Source organism: Papio anubis, unplaced genomic scaffold (assembly GCF_008728515.1).
Source record: "Papio anubis isolate 15944 unplaced genomic scaffold, Panubis1.0 scaffold313, whole genome shotgun sequence".
NCBI lineage: Eukaryota > Metazoa > Chordata > Mammalia > Primates > Cercopithecidae > Papio > Papio anubis.
The window spans coordinates 35,323-52,014 of record NW_022163248.1 but is presented as its reverse complement, the minus strand read 5'-3'; the positions used below and the strand labels follow the sequence as shown (position 1 = coordinate 52,014).

At 43.2% G+C, this 16,692-nt stretch overlaps 1 protein-coding gene across 1 annotated transcript in view; it reads left to right on the top strand.

Moving 5' to 3' along the window:
• LOC116273020 (retinal dehydrogenase 2) overlaps positions 1-16,104 on the top strand; it is a 59,667-nt gene extending 43,563 nt beyond the window's left edge. The window contains exons 7-12 of the mRNA XM_031661966.1: positions 3,985-4,087; positions 5,729-5,913; positions 7,260-7,424; positions 8,146-8,303; positions 8,602-8,676; positions 14,229-16,104. Of these exons, the coding sequence (XP_031517826.1) occupies positions 3,985-4,087; positions 5,729-5,913; positions 7,260-7,424; positions 8,146-8,303; positions 8,602-8,676; positions 14,229-14,301 (759 nt within the window). The 3' untranslated portion in view covers positions 14,302-16,104. The remainder of the gene's footprint in view (positions 1-3,984; positions 4,088-5,728; positions 5,914-7,259; positions 7,425-8,145; positions 8,304-8,601; positions 8,677-14,228) is intronic.
• Positions 16,105-16,692: the final 588 nt, after the last annotated feature.

Below are 16,692 nucleotides of genomic sequence, written 5' to 3'. Positions count from 1 at the left end.
CCAGGTTGTCAGCAGTGGGGCAGAAGGTATTACACGAGTGCATTGTAAAATCTTTTCTGCTTGGAAGAAAAGATGACAGCGAACTAAAACTTTGATCTCTGTGCCTTTATGTGCCTTTATCCTATTTAATCTGTATTACATCATATATAGGATTTGATTTCTCAAACTGTATATTTACCTGTTTTATTTTACAAATTGCCAATTTCATCAGAATAGGACTTGGTATCATCAGGACATCTCTATCAACTTGCCTTTTAACCACTTGGAAGACCTGTGCACCCTTGCAGCCTCCTTTATCTTGCCATGCACTCCCACCTTCTGGTCATGTCAGGAGGGGCAGTATCCCTCAGGAACCAAAGTGAAACTTTTCCGTTTTAGAAGACTGGTCAATCCTAGGCCTTTGTTTTATGTGTAATTCATTCTTTCTTAGACTTTCTAATGCCACAGACTTTGACTTTGGAAACCTTTGGGTTATAACAAAGTACTGAGGAACTATAACTTAATCTGTTCAGATCTAATATTAAATGAGACCCAGATTTTTTCCCTAGTGAACTGCAAAGCCACGTTTATTGAACACCTACTAGGTTTACATGGGAGTCCTTTTAGCTGTGCATTCCTTATTGGTAAGGGAGTATGCCCAACAGTGTACCTGGCACATAGGAGAACTATGAATATGTGTTGAATGACGGGCATTGGTGAAAGCCAGGGTTGTTTAGAAGTGTCCCGTCCTGTCCTGAGGCCATTCCAGATGGAAGTGGTTCTCCCACAGCCTAACACATCCCATTCTGTCTTGAACTACAACTCGACTTTCTTCCAAAGATGAAGGGGAAAGGTATTATTCGTCTGAGATTTGCCTTGTGGTGTTTAGCACAAATTTGGTTTCTGAGGAAAGGCTGGTAAAGCATTGATGCAGGGAAAATTATTCTTAGGTATTCTTCTCTGATGATCATAGACTGAGTGAAACTTTTACTGTTATATAGTTACTGTAGCCATGAATATAATCACTGGCCGACATTTCTAGTGGCAAAAAATAACCTCTAGAATGGTCTGATGAATATCAGGGAGTAGGGCTAACAGAAATGTAATGCCAGCTGGGCCAGCAGTGTCTGCCAACCCCAAATATTTATTCGGCATCTTACTATGTGTAAAACTCACGATTTTTCCTTGCTTTTGCTTGTTTCCTGAATGTAAACCTGAAGGCAGAATCTATGTTCTGTTTTGTAACTGATGATTTATGAACATTATTTGTGTCTTCAAGAGGTCATATTCCTACCTACTTTGAAATCAGCTTTGGGTGCAGGAATAAGATTTTGATGGTATGTGGTACACATTAGTGCTCAGTAAATGTAGAAAAGAGAACAGAAAAATGACAGAATGCTGGGAGGAAGGAAGGGAAGGAGAGGGAGTAATCCCAAGCCTGGTCCCTGGCGTCAGCCTGCAGATAGTCCAACAGGTTCTGTCATGAACCAGCTGGGGAGCCTGGTGACATTCACTAACTTCTAACTCAAGTTTACTCACCTCTAAAATGAGATAAAACCTGCTTTGTAGGGTTTTTGAGAGGCTTGTGACGTAATGCTTGTAAATATCTAACATCGACTACTCAATAAATATTAGTTTAATTTAATGAATAATATGTTTGTGAATTCCAGTAATTATCTTGCTGAGAAAGCAGTTACCTGTTTATCTTCCTGGAGTTTAAAATGAGTCCACATCAGTTAATTTGGATTCCCCAGAGCGGAGCGAGTAAGCACACTGACATTCTCGGAAGAGCAGACAGTCACAGACGACAGCATCCTCAGGGAACACCCCTCCCTGAGTGCTGGCATTAAGTCAGAGGATTGCTGTTTCCCCAACTGCCCTTCACTGTGAGTCCTCCCTCTCACCAGTCATAATTTTCACCATTCCCAGAACAGAGGGCCAGATTCTCCTTCCCTTTCTGTCTATTTTCTTCTCAGAGGAGCATCTCTGTGTGAGAACGGGGCCTTTACTGAGCCCAGGTCTTCCTGAGGCCTTTGCCTGGAAGTGGAAGAGACACAAACTGGCAAGGGAAAGGCAATCTGGCAGGTTGGCCACAGCTCACCCATCAAACTTCAGGGCCAGGTGTTAGCATTTTCCAACACCTTGATAAGTAATGTTTTCAGCAAATCAAGAAACTCTAGTTCTGCCTCTTTCAGAGACATCACTTTTTCCCTTTTCTCAGGATGGGGATACATTTTCAAAATCTTTTTTACAAGGAGGCAGAGTTACAGCTAATGAGTGATACTGGAGACTGAGGGGAAGTTGGAGTTTCCCCAGTGTTTTTCTGAAGGAGTTAACAGCATAGGCAGTTTGGGAGATCTAGGGGAGACCTGCTTTGGAAGGTCCAGCCATCTCCTTAACATCACCCCCATTTCTCTCCATTGAACATGGAAGAAAAGGGGAGGCCCTGGCTTCTCACACTTGCTCATGGTTAGCATGTCTGCACACTTACTGTGTGCCAGGCTGGGTTCTAAGTGCCATATATGGTACACTACTTAATCCTCAAAATAGAATTATAAAGTACATAGTATTTTTATCCCCCCCTACAGAGGAGGATCCAAGGCTCAGAGATAGTAATAAATTTCCGAGGCTCAAACAGTTATTAAGTGATAGAACTGGTTAAAAACAAACAAAAAAAGAATCCGGGCAGCCTGGCTCCAGAGCCTTTTCTCCTACCCAGGGTTCTCTGCTGTCTGCAAAGTCATTAGTCTCACTGGAGGATATCAACAAGGGACTGCAGGAATTGAAAGTAAATGTAGCGTTTCTCTTCCCCAGGCTTTTAAAATATTTAATTTTTAGGTAAATTTCAGGAACAAGTAGCAATTTTTCATCTCAACAAGACCAAATTGCCTCTATGGGCTATATGGTGGCTCTGCTCTCCTTTTTCCGTAAAGTGGCGTATGCTCTCCAGTAGAGTCGCACCCTGTTGCAGGTTAGATTCCCAGGGAGCATTCACGGAGTTGCACTTTAGCTTGCAGGATTTTACTAGGGATCCCTGCTGAAGGGGAGTGGCCATGGGGAAGTGGAACTGCAACACAGGCCTGACACAGCCTCTGCCAGTCACGTGGGTCATCATGGAGTATATACTGCCCCTCAGAGCCCAGTCCTGTGCTAGGCTGAAAGGGTAGGACCTTTATACAAACCCTGCCACCACCAGTGGGTGGATATGGGCCACGTGGAAGAGGGCATCTCCTTGGGCAAGGGAGCCCTTTTCAGCTGAGGTGGACCCAAAGGAGGTGACAGCACTCCCCATCACTGAGGTAGAGTTGTGCCTTGAGCAGGGGCTCTAAGTAGTGGATCTTTGTTTCCATAGTGAGACTTTCATTTGCATTGCCAATGTGAGTGTACTCATTGGCAAGTGCTTTCTCCTAACTCAGCCTCTTGTTTTGTTGGATTCAAGATAAACGGCATTTACAAGATTGCACAAAAAGAGACAGATTCTCAACTGTCTGGTATCCTTTTACTGTAGTGCTAGGCAGAGGCAGAGGTATAATATTGATAGTCTCTTTGGAGCATGTAATAAAAATCATGCCTGGCATTTTGGGAGATACATGAACAATTTGTTTTACCCTCATGATATCTTTAAAGTGGCACCAGTTGACATTTTTCTGGAGCCGCAGTCCAAAGCTAAAGGCCACAATACAGTGATGGAAATCTCCGGTTACATTTTGCTTGCCAGTTGTCTTTAGAGAAATCTTTCAGTGATGAAGATTCCAGATTTAACTCCCTTTTCCTTACTCCTTCCATCATGAAACTAAAGCTATCTTCCAGTTCACTCCAGCATGGACATTAAACTGTACCCCACTAACTTATGTCTTGTACACCCAAGTTGATGACAAGAGCTGGGTTGGTTTGCCTTTTAGCATTTGTTACTGTTGCATCCCAATGTTACCCTGAGCCGGCACTGACCAGTGACTGTCTCAGCTGCAGGGTACGCAAAACCTGTCTCCATTTCCCTTCTTTCAGGTTGGAAAGCTTATCCAAGAAGCAGCTGGAAGAAGTAATTTGAAGAGAGTAACTCTGGAACTTGGAGGCAAAAGTCCTAATATTATTTTTGCTGATGCTGATTGTAAGTCAACGACAGGTCCCACACATGAACCAGCACACACCCTTTGGTACTCTCTTTTGTATCGCCACTTTTTATAGGACACTAGCAAAAGATCTTTGAAGCTAAGGGCAATTAAGAAGATCTCTAAAGAGAAAACAGTTTGATAATGGGGAAAAAGCACTTTTCAGTTGACGACTGAACCGTTTGTTTTCTAGACACTAATGAGCCATTTTGAATCTGTGATGTTGTAGAATGGGGGATGAGATGAAGGCTTGGTCAGTGACATATGGTTAAACAGCAACAGTCTCAGCTGCTGAGCACCCGAAGGATACTCTCTCTGCCTAGATACAATAAATCTGTAACTTTTCAACTGTGCCTGGTGGCTGGTAGACCATTATAAATAAATCCAACTTCATCAGCCCTGCCAGCATTTTCCAAATCCACAGTCCCTTTTCTGTTCAGTCAATTCCAACCCCTTTCTGCTACTCCTATGACTTTCAGTCAGGATGACAGCACACGTGGGTCAGTTCAGTATATGTAGTCCTAAAGCTGGGATGATTCCACCTTGCCAGTAGAACCTTCCAGAGGCTTAGAGCAGTAACTAAGAAACCCCATGTCTCTAGGAAGGATGCCACCTAGGCCATTCTGCACAGGTGTGACCTTTCTGTTTTGAAAAGCTCTCCAGGTAAGGAAATCCCAACATCTCATTCAGTGATTCTTTTTTTTTTTTCTTCACATTTTGCCAGGCAGAGCTGCTTTCCCAGTTTCTCACCACCAGAGAGATCAGAAAACCGAAAGCAGATTGCTTGAATTTCAACCCAAGTTTGGAATTTGCACAGTTCAGCTTTAGCTCTATGTTAGTTGTCAAGAAAATCAGAATCCTTATGCCTGTTCCTCTTGAGGAGTAGGAACCCCATCGCCCTCACATTGACTGATTCATTTATTCAGTCAGTCGGTCATTTAGCAACTAATGCATGTCAGATTAAGCTATTTTGAAGTGTAAGATAGAAAGGATGAATATGGAAGAGTTATCATACGATTTTACACAAGTCCATGTCAATCTAGAGGCAATTTACTGTCTTCAAAGAAGATCCATTGGTGTTACGGTTTAATCCCCCAAATACCAAACATACCGCTACAAGGCCCTGTACATTAGGAGTTGTAAATTGGCCAGATACAAAATATAGACATGTTTACCTGTATAAACATTACACTATGTTCAAAACAAAAACTGCATATTAAAATATTGATTTCTGTGAAAATTGAGAAGATCTGACAACCTGGGGCTCATATTTATGCATGGCAATGATTAAATGTAGTGACTTTCCTTCTTAGCCTTTCCATTACATTGCTCCGTTACCACCTGGTAGCCTCATACCTTTACCTTGTCTGCCTAGCCCTGTAGTGTATTGGGGATTGAGACTCCTGTTATACCTGAGGTTCAGTCCCTCTATTTGCAGAATAAGAGACCCAAAGAAGTGAAGTCGTTCAAGTTCACATAGCATGTCAGGGTGTAGTTAGAACTGGAACTAAGTTGCATTCCCAATCCAGTACTATTCATGGTTATGTCCTGCAGTGAGCACACTATACCTGGGGCTTTGGAGAGGGGAGGGAGGTGGCTCCATAGACAAGCAGTGGCAACATGGCTGTTTCCTCTTGTAGTGGACTATGCTGTGGAGCAGGCCCACCAGGGTGTGTTCTTCAATCAAGGCCAGTGCTGCACTGCAGGCTCTCGCATCTTCGTGGAGGAGTCCATCTATGAGGAGTTTGTGAGAAGAAGCGTGGAGCGGGCCAAGAGGCGCATAGTGGGGAGTCCCTTTGACCCCACCACTGAGCAGGGTCCCCAGGTAGAAAAATCATAACCATTCCCTTGGTTTACTTAATTCTTGGCTGGCACAGAACTGTGTGCACTCTAGTAGGACCCAGCAAAGCAACATCTTTCTTTTCAGCTGCCGCCTTTATTCCCCACCATGTCTTCATGGCTGGAAATGTAGCCAGAGAGGGATTGCTTATTTCTTATGCTTCTCTTTCCCTTTCTAAGTTGTATCTCTGAAAAACTATGGCATTACTGTTACTTTAAGAATATTCTGACCTTTGGGACTAAGCTGGAGTCTCTCAGTTCTAAAGAAAGCCCTGAGTTATGACAAGATGGGTCTCGACACTAGAACCCAGTCCCAGTCCTTCCAATCACTGAACTTTAGGACATCCCTACAGATGCCACAGTCAAGGTGGGTAGATATCTTTCTTTCCTAGAGCCATCTATCCTTTTATAAGCTGCCAAGGAGTCTGTCCAGCAGCCTGAACCAGTCTGGACATATCACTTGTAGCTTGTGAATGTGTAGGAAATGAAGGGCTGGCTCACTTCCCTTTTGCTGTATGGTTATTTCTTAATCTGAATGCCTCGTGTACTGCAGTGGGGTGGGGAGGGCCACAAAGTCTCTCCTGAGCAGCCAGACTACACTTTTCACCTCTGCAGGTTCGCCGTAATCATCAAGGCATATTTCTAAAGGGAATTCTGGTCTTAATCTGTAGACTGGTTCTGAGACTTTTTAGAAGGAACTTGGACCAGCTCCTATATGGGTCACTAAAGCATGGGTTTTCCTGTTAAGGGACAACATCTCCTCAGTTTAGGGACTATTCAAGAGAAGATTGATGTTCTGGCTGAGCCATTCAAACTTGGGTGAATGTAGGTTTTTGTATTATTTACCTCTGTCAGTTTTGGGGGGGAAGCCTGACCTTATTTTTTTTGGACTAGGAAACTAGTCCTTCACTCTTCACTGTTAATATTTTTCTCTAAAGTTCCTCTAAAAATTTAATAGGAATTCCTTTAAAAACAAACCACAATAAGATTGGGTGTGTAGCACTATCTAAAGAGGCTGTGTGCTAATTTTTGCCTCTTTTTTACTATCAATACAACTTGCTAACTTACTCAGTTATAAAGGTCAGTTTTCCCTCATATGAACAATGAATAGTAAATTAGCCAGTGTCTCCATCATTTGGAAACGTTTTTCTAAATGTTCAGCTGGTACTTCTGATTAGGCAGTATCATCAGAGCAGTACATTTATTGGAATCATTGCTATATTAGGATTAACCATACAAAATTGCCAATTTTTTGTAGGTCAAAAATTGGTAAGTAACAGCAGGTTTAGATTTGACTGGGTGTAAACTTTGAAAAAATCATGTCTCCCACAGATTGATAAGAAACAGTACAACAAGATCTTGGAACTCATCCAGAGTGGTGTGGCTGAGGGTGCCAAACTGGAATGTGGAGGCAAAGGACTGGGCCGAAAGGGGTTTTTCATTGAGCCCACGGTGTTTTCAAATGTCACTGATGATATGCGGATTGCCAAGGAGGAGGTATCAAATATGCTGTTCTTACAAAAGCCACATCTTTCTTGGGATCGTTTCTAGAGCATTTCTAGTGGATGATATTAGAGTTTTAGCTCTTTATATTTTACATATATTCATTTTGCAATAGTAATGAACATGGCTATGAAAATTCCAGTTTCAAGAAGAAAAGTAAACCAAAAGACAAGCAAGCTAGGTGGAGGCCAGGTGACATGCTGTGTGCTTGTGATGATTACTAGCCAACGGAACAATCAGAATATCCTACCAATGACCTCAACAACACACTGGCACCAGTTCAGTTCTCCTAAATATGAGTCACTAGGATGTTAACCAGGAGAGAGAATACACTGAAGCATCTTCAAATCTGTGCAAGAGAAGGACCAGGAGCAAGTCAGCCCACAGTCCAGAGCATGCAGTTCTGGAGCAGTGTTTGCAACATCATGGAGGATGCCACTTTCTCTTCTGTACCTAAAGAAGACACCCCTAGTATACAGAGTGGAATCAAGTGATGCCGGAGAGGTTGGGGAATTTGGGGATGTTAAACAAACACTAATGTTAGACTCTTCTTGGATAATCTTATCCTAGGAAAGGTTGGGAGATTTTACAGTTTTGTACTGCTAAACTTAAATGTTATTTAAGTAATCAAGGCAGAGTAAACGTGCATTGAAATGTGGAAAGCTGGTAAAAGAATGACAGAGCACCCATGTTGAGTCATACTATCTTTTTGCAGATCTTTGGCCCTGTTCAGGAAATTTTGAGATTTAAGACGATGGATGAAGTTATCGAAAGAGCCAATAACTCAGACTTCGGACTCGTAGCAGCCGTCTTTACTAATGACATCAACAAGGCCCTCACAGTATCTTCTGCAATGCAAGCTGGGACTGTTTGGTAAGATCAGAGTCAGTCTTGTAACAAATTCCACTGGTGGTATAGGGACCAGGGGGAAATAAACAAGTATCTTCTTGTAAGGATGGGGAATACCAAAAGCAATCAAACTTCACCAGAAAAGGTGTACACTCTGTACTGCTTAGATCCAGAAATCAAAGTAGATTTTAAATTACAAACTTTTCCTCTGGAGGAAAGGAATTTAAAAATCAAACTTGTAAAAGAAATGCCGTGCCACTCAGATTATTTCTGTGTGGTCAGACTTTACATGAACTCACAGTACTATGTTTTCTTCTTTCAGGATCAATTGCTACAATGCCTTAAATGCCCAGAGCCCCTTTGGGGGATTCAAGATGTCTGGAAATGGGAGAGAAATGTAAGTCTCAAAGTTGCTGATGCCTGCAGAGAAATAGATTGCAAATATCAGCACAGAGCAGTACTTTAAAAATAGTTAGTTTAATTGTCTTACACTGATCCATTCATTCAACAAACATTTCGTTGAGCACATGGTACTAAAAGCTAAGTACTACTACATGTTACAGAGATGAATAAAACACAATTCCCTTTCCCAAAAATTACTGTACTATTAATTCCCTGTAGTAAAGACTATGATAGAAGTATGTTAAACATTTTGTCAGTACAGAGAAAAATTTTTGACTGGTGAGGTCAGAGAAGACTTCACAAAGGAAGTGACATTTTTTTCCTGGAAGTAACATCCAGGAAAAAAACCCACTTTCCCTCCTTTTGAAAGAAACTGATCTATATTTTCCAAATCCTGTGATTCACAGAGGAAACGTGTTTCATGCCCATTCCCTCAGCCATTACTGAATGCATATTCTTTTGAGCAAATGCCTAGTTCACAATTAACAAGTATTGAGCATAAACTATGTACAAAGCACTGCACTTGGTCTGTGGAGGAAGATGCAGGCCCTTAAGGCATTTAATATGTTTTGGGGTAAATAAAACTAATAACATTGAAAGAATCAGAGGAATCGCAGAGAAGACTGAAAAGCAATGGAGGAGCTCAGGGATAGGGAAGATCATTGTGAGCTGGAGAAATCTGGGAAACCTTTAGATGTGATCTGCTACAGGGGTTTGAATCAGCCTTTCAAGAAGAGGAATGTTTGGATCGAGAAGGGGGAATGTATTTTCAAGGTTGGTGGGCAAAGCAGGGTAGCAGTGGGCGAGAGTGAGTAAAGGTATTGTGGGAAAAACAACTGTAGTGTTGGTGGGAGAAATGCAGTGCACCAACAAGACGAGAGCGGAGGATTTACATACTGCAGATAGTTTCACTGGTAATCTCAAGCTCCCAAGCACTGAACTATAAAGTAGGTATAGCTTGGAGATTAGAGCAGTTTCTAGAATCACACTGCTCGGATTTGAATCCTGCCTATATTACTACCTGTACAAGCTTGGACAAATTCCTTAATCTAAGCCTCAGTTACCTCATCTATAAGATGGGAATCATTATAGTACCTACCTCAGGGTTGCTGTGAGGATTGAGTGTAAGGGTTAAGTATGCAAACATCCAACAGAATGTCTGGCAAGCCTTCAGAAAATGTTAGCTGCACTCATAACATTATTCATCAAGCAGATTCGTGTTATATAGGTGATCCCTCTTTTTCTTAACCTGTAACTTTGGCAGAAGTTTCCCTAAATCTCAGCTGGTGTCACCGACTTCTGTTCTGTATCTGGTAACGCCAGGGAGAAGCTGTTCTCACTTGAACCTTTTCTTCTGGCCTCCAGTACCCGTCACTTACTTTACAGCTAGAACCTATAGACAGTCTGGATCGGATTTGTTCAGTTCTTAGTATTCCTTCAGCTTTTACAGAGTCTTCTTGTACTGCAGGTATCTCTTCATTTGCTTTTGACCTTAACTGTCTGCTTCCACTTTTCAAGATGCATTCCGCTTCTTATTTCATTTCCTTCCTCTATGTCTGTGCTCTCCCAGTCTCTGAAATGCTGGGGGTAGTCACTGGCTCTGGGAATGCTGCTTGCATTGACTGTTTTGTTACAGATCATTAACAGGGTGAATCATGAGCATAAACTATACTTTCAATAAATGATCGCTGGTTGATGGAGCCTAATCCCAGGTTAAGCCGTGGTCCCTCATCATGGGCAGGCTTGTGACATTAGCTGAGTCTAGTCTATTCCCATCAGAAATGTTCTCCTTGCCCAGAAAGATGGTCCAGGAGACAGTTTGGCTCTATCTGAACCTCACATAACAGTGCCCGAGAGACTGAAGAACCATTTCTCTCTACTTGTCTTGCAGGCACTGTGGTGATTGTACCTTCCCAGTGGAGTTAAAAAATAATTAGGAAATGCTGTTCTTTGATGAGACCCACTTCATCTTGTCTAGATTGCATGGTTTTTTGTTTTGTTTTGTTTGGGTTTTGGTCTCTACCTTCCCCCAAAACATGTTTTCTCTTTTTTAAATGACGCAGAGTGACAGAAAATGCTTTCTTGGTCCCCAGCTCTTCCACCTCATTTGATATAGCCTCAGAAACTCCACTTAACCCTCCATCTAGACAGAATTGTTCATCTCATGGCCTGCAAACTCCATGCAGCGTTGGTCCCTGACAGCTCCCTGTCTATCCCTAAGAGGAGCAGAGACGTGAAGTGGCACTTCCAGAAACATCTGGAAACTCCAGGGAGGGCTGACCTAGCCCATGAGGTCTCCCCACAGAGAGCTGTGGGGAGGGCTGCCCTCTGTAGGTTATCTGATGGGCTGCCCTCTTAATTCCCAGGCTCAGAGACAAGCTTTTCTCAGGTCCTCCTGCCCACTGATTTCCGCCTGTTTGACTTCTCCTGTCCTTTTACTTACTTCCTCATCAAACTCCCCTGAGATAAGGGGTGGCAAAGCACAAGCCATAAAATGTCACAAACTGAGGAGATGGAAAGAATGCTGTGAACCTCAGCATTTTAAAAACTCAGGACACTGGCTTTGAGAATGAGAAGCATTGTTAGATAATCTAAATCAGGGCTTGTCAAGTTTGTGTGTGTGTGCATGCATGTGCACGCATGCATACAGAGAAGTCACCTCCAGTCTGGGTGATGGTTTTGTTAAGCATGTGTATCTAGGGACCCACTCTCAGAGATTCTGAGTTAGGTGATCTGCGATAGGACCCAGGACCTGCGTTTTTAACAATCTTCCAGAATGACTCCAGTATAGATCACTGCCCAGGACCCACAGAGAAGCACCTCCATTCCAGCAGCGTTTGCCATTGCATCACGCACCCAAACACTGGGATCCACCAGTCATCCTTGGAAGCAGCCTGCCTTCTGGTGACCCGCTTCCACCCTCCCTCTCAGTCCCCACCACCTGCAAGCTCCTCTGATGCAGGTGGTCTGGAGATGTTACTCTGAGAAGTGCTGCTGCAAGTCAAGTTAAACAGCAGGAAAATATACACCCTAAACAGAAACTCTTACTTGTTTTATGAGTGAGTCTGAGTGATTCCTAAAATGGCTGGCCAAGAGCTACCAATACTGACAGGTTACCTTAAAGCCTCTAGGCATGCCAAGTTTGATTTTTCTTAGGGACTAGAACCTAGTCTGCTGAGGAGCAGGAGTATAGGCTTCTAAATGTGATTGTGCCTTGCTGTATCTTCCTGCTGTGAAAGTGACCATGCAGAGAGATTGGGCTGCATCAATAGTGATATGCATATCTTTTATGCATCAGTGGGCTTCTTCCCTGTTAACTGTATGTGCCACAAAATTTAACTAGAGTAAATAAATTTGAGACAGAAATTCTGGAACAAAATGGTGAAATTGCTTAAGAATCCAAACTTCAGGGCTTAGTGACCTTTAAGCATTGTTTCCCAAAGTGTGACCCAAATGACCATCTATCTCACAGTCTCCTGGTCCCTCCCTAGAGCTTCTGAAACTGAATCTTTGTGGGGTAGAGGTAGCATTCTAGAATCAACAGTTGAAGCAAGCTCTTTGGGTGATATGTATGCTGAGGTTCAGGAACTGACTGGAGAGATGACTGTGCACCAAGAGGATGGCAGTGACTCAGCTGGCATCTTTTAGCTGGTTCATGGCAGAGCTGAGTGGGCACTCCTGTCTCTGACCCCAGGTTCAGTGCTCTTTGTCTTCTCCATGCCTTCTCAGTTGTGCCACTAAGACCTCTTACTGGCTTTCCTTCATGTCCTGGGCCCAGAGCAGTTCTTTTCATAGCAGATTTGAGTCCACTTCCCCCGTGCACAGATTGCTGCTCCGGACCCAGAGAGGAGCACCTCTGCTCCAGCAGGGTTTTCCATTGCATCACACACCCAAACAGTAGGATCCAACAGTCACACTTGAAAGCAACCATAATCGCAAGGTTTCTGACTCTGTAGACTTCCTTACGTTTCTCACAACCTAGTTAGAGAGTCACATGGGAGTGAAGTGTGGCTTGGGACCTGCCCCAACAAGTGCGTGCAAAAGCCAGGAAACAAGGGAGTAAATTCACTTCAAATGGGATGCACATGGTGTCCGTGATGAAGAGACACATTCAGAATTGCCCAAGGACAGGAAAATGACCAGAGAGAGCCAGAGCTGAGCTGGTAATGAAGAGACTCCGGGCCTGGATGGAGTTAATGAGGGAAGCATGCAATGAGTGGGGCAATTTCAGTGGATTTCTCTCATTCCTCTAAGCAAAATGAACTATACCGACAAGAGAACAGCCTGCTTGCCCCAGTCCCTCCTTGGCTGCCCTCTGTTGTCCCTGTCAACTCAGGTGCCCATGGTGCTCAGAGGAGCTGCTGGCAAAGCCACTGGAGCCTTGTGTAGGCCATGGGGGCTCCTAAAAGGAACCCAAATGAATCACTTACAGCAGGTCTCTCTGGTAAAGCCCAGCCACAGTAACTCATACACTGACATTCAAAAGACAGCCTTTCTTAATCATTTAATCCTTTCATATTCAAATATATCTCCTAAGTGTTCTTTTATTTTTTCCTGATCTAGAAGATATGACGAAGATATGACAGCAGGGTAGAACTAGGGAAGGGGGAGTAGGAAGCCTGTCCTTCCTCCTTCCCTCTTCACTTCCCTCCCTTCGTCATCAGGTACCTTCTTTGTGCCTGCTATTGTAGGCTATACCCTATGTTTGGTGGAAGGCAAAAAGAAAAATCAGTAGGATACAGCTCAGCAGGGAACACAGAGATATTCAAGCCCTTTGTCCTCCCAGTGTGTTAAGTGTGGTGGCTGGGGTGTAACAAGGGGCTCTGTGAACAGAGAGGACTAAAGAGGAGCTCCTCCTGAGGCTGTTGGGAAAAGCATCACCAAAGAGTGATTTTCAAAAGAACAGAAGAAAAAAAGTTGTTATTTTAAAGAAAAATAGTTAGGAGAACATGCTTGATTTATATAATGAAATGGAAAAAAAGGCATTTAAACAAGGCGAAAAGAACAAGAGAATAGAGAAGATATGTGGAGATGGAGCATTGTAGTAAACACCCAGAGGGACAGGAACACTTAGACGTGTGACCCGCTCCCACCCTCCCTCTTGGGGGAGGAAAGCACACTAGTGTCCCAAAGAGCTAATACTGAACCAGTGCTGCCTTGTAGAGAGAAGCATGGCCAGGGCGTTCAGAGACCTGGGCCTGGTCCCACTGCTGCCCACAGCACTCAGCCTCTCAGCACAGCCTGGGGTCGTTTGTGTGCCCTCTGGCCAAGGCTGACAGTAGGTCTCTGAGTAGTTGAGAGTCATTGCCTTTCTGTGCAGTATTGTGAAAACAAATCACATTTTAACTTTAAAAACTACTCATGAGATGACAGTTTCTCTGACCCTCAGAGGAAGGCTGGGCTGCCCATACATGAGGAATTTTTACATGAACACCCCAGGACTTGCTGTTCGCAGGTGATAAACTGCGCCTCCTCGGGACTCCCGCTGCACTCACATGCAGCTCCCTGGACTTCTGGTATCTGACCCAGCCCATTTCTGTGTTTCAGGGGAGAATTCGGCTTGCGGGAGTACTCAGAAGTTAAGACTGTGACAGTAAAGATCCCCCAGAAGAACTCCTAAGAAGGCCAAGGAGGAAGATGAAGCCCAGCCTGCACGTCTCTCCCTCTCTGCTTTCTCTGTAGGGCCCAGCTCTCAGGAATACACAGTTGAGCCACGGTCCTTATTTAAAGATTGAAAAGATAACATGTAGGCCAGGCAGGTCACTGCACAACTAAAGCAAACCAGCTTTAGTTTTTGGCACTCTGTAAGGGGCCACCTTAATCATACCAAATATTGGGGAAAGTGGGATAAAAGGAAGAGGAGGAGCTAGCAGATACTTCCGGTATGTCTTTCTGGAGCACAGGATGAAATAAGGGAGCTGTATTATTTCATGCCTTTGTCACAAAGAACTTTCCTCTTAAGGAAAGGTGACCTTTCTACTGTCTTCATTTTCCTCCTTTCAGGCCCTCTTCACTCACTCACCCCCGCTCTCTTCCAAGGAGATCTCAGCTGAGCTCATTTTGGGGCAGATGTTTGGGCCGGGAACAATTTTCCAAGGTTTTAAAGCCAAATTACCATTTCATGTTATCCATTTCTTCAAAGCAAAACATGAAATGGTTTTAGCTAGAGTCAGACCAGAATGAAAATGCCAGGAGCTGGTACACTACAGATGTAATAAGAACCTGGGATATTCCTGACCCAGTCTGGTTTTCTTTTACGCATAAATAACATGAATGAAATAAGATTGGGACAATAGAGATTGGAAGTCATCATGTGCAGTTCACAGCTTCTGAGTTTGCTGCACAGTTTTAGGGTGTCTGTGTGTGTGTGTGTGTGTATGTGTGCATGTATTAGAATCCTTCCTTCTCAGTTATTCTGGAATAAGGCAAGGGGTGCATTGTTTTTCATAGCTAGATAAGATCTTTTCCAAAGTTTTTCTTAGAACCAACCAAAAAACAATCCAAGTAGGCCCAAGAATTTGATAATGCTGGATGCCTTGCAGATATCATTCAGTTTCTAATATTGGGCAACAATTACTATTAAATGAATTATTTCTATAGTTGGAATCTGTAGCTTCTTCTGAACCTCTACACCAATACCTGCTATTCCAGTGCTGCAGGTGTGATTTTAGTCTGTCATACTGTACCAATGTGCCCTACATCTATTGGCAGTGACCTTGGAAAATCTGGCCAAGCCTAGAAGTTTTCTTTTCCATTTGCCGAGTTCCATTGTGCTAGGACTGCTGTGCTCCACCGAGCTCCTCTGTCACACCCAGGGGCTCATCCACACACCATTCTTGCACCTCACTGAGCAGGCCGTGGCCTGCAGTGTGGGGGGAGCAAAGCAGGCTCACCTCCCTTTCTTCCCAACCACATACTCCTCTTCTGCTTTCCAGTGATTCCACCAGTTTGATGTGGGAAGTTAGCTTCCTTTCCTTCTATCTTTCCAGCTGTCAAATCCAATCCAGTCTCTAACCTAGATACAGATCATTTATTTAAAAGTACCAAACATAACCTAGAGTATGTGGAATATGGGCAACTATGTATAGCCTTCTGTATTTAACGATTTTCCGCTTCCTAACCGTACCAGTTTTCTATTTATAACTCTTATCTATCCATGATGTTTTAAAGTCTCCACTTGCTGTTATTTACAAATGACAGTGCATTCAGCAGCCCGATGCCGTGAGCCCTGACAGATGCCATATTTCTGAGTGCTTCCATGTGAATGCCACCCTCCTCCTGTAGCATGTGTCCAAGTGGACATAGCCACTAACCAACTAGTTACCTTTGGACTGCAATATAAAATGTGAAAATGAAGATTTATTTCTTTTAATTTACTTAAAAAGAAACCTCCATGCTAGCAATAAAGCATTTATATTGTGTACTCCTTGGGATTGTTTGGCTGTGTTTGTAAGTCTTTGTGTCATATACTGAGTCTGTTTGGGTCCTTCCCTCAGCTGCTGGGTTTTTCATCTGTGTTACTCTCTTGGGTAACTGAGCAGAAGCCCACAAGGGTATTTTTACACAATTCATTAAGGTAAACAGTATTCAGGTAAACAAAAACCTTATTTTCCAATACTGTTTAAAATCTGTGTGCACGTGTAGTTTGGCTGGCATGTAAGTATAACCATGTATGAAATGTATGAAATAACAAGTTTCCTTTAGAATAGTCTCCATGAAAACAAATGCAGAGGAGTCTGTAGGGTCTGTTTTCACAAATGTGGACTTCATACTGCGAGCTCACATTGCTGATGGCATTTCACAGTAGCTTTATTTTTATTTACCAAAGTGAAATGAAGTCAAAGGCTGATAACCTGATAAAGTATTTTTGCAGCTGTAAAAAGAAATCTGTAAGTGGTGACTGTACTACTACCAAGATTGAGCTTGTTTTCTCTCAGTGTGTTCTCAGAGTTGAGCTTTTGAGGAGAGGTTCCAACCCTTTAGAACCGCACATCTCCCCACCTTTCCTTCC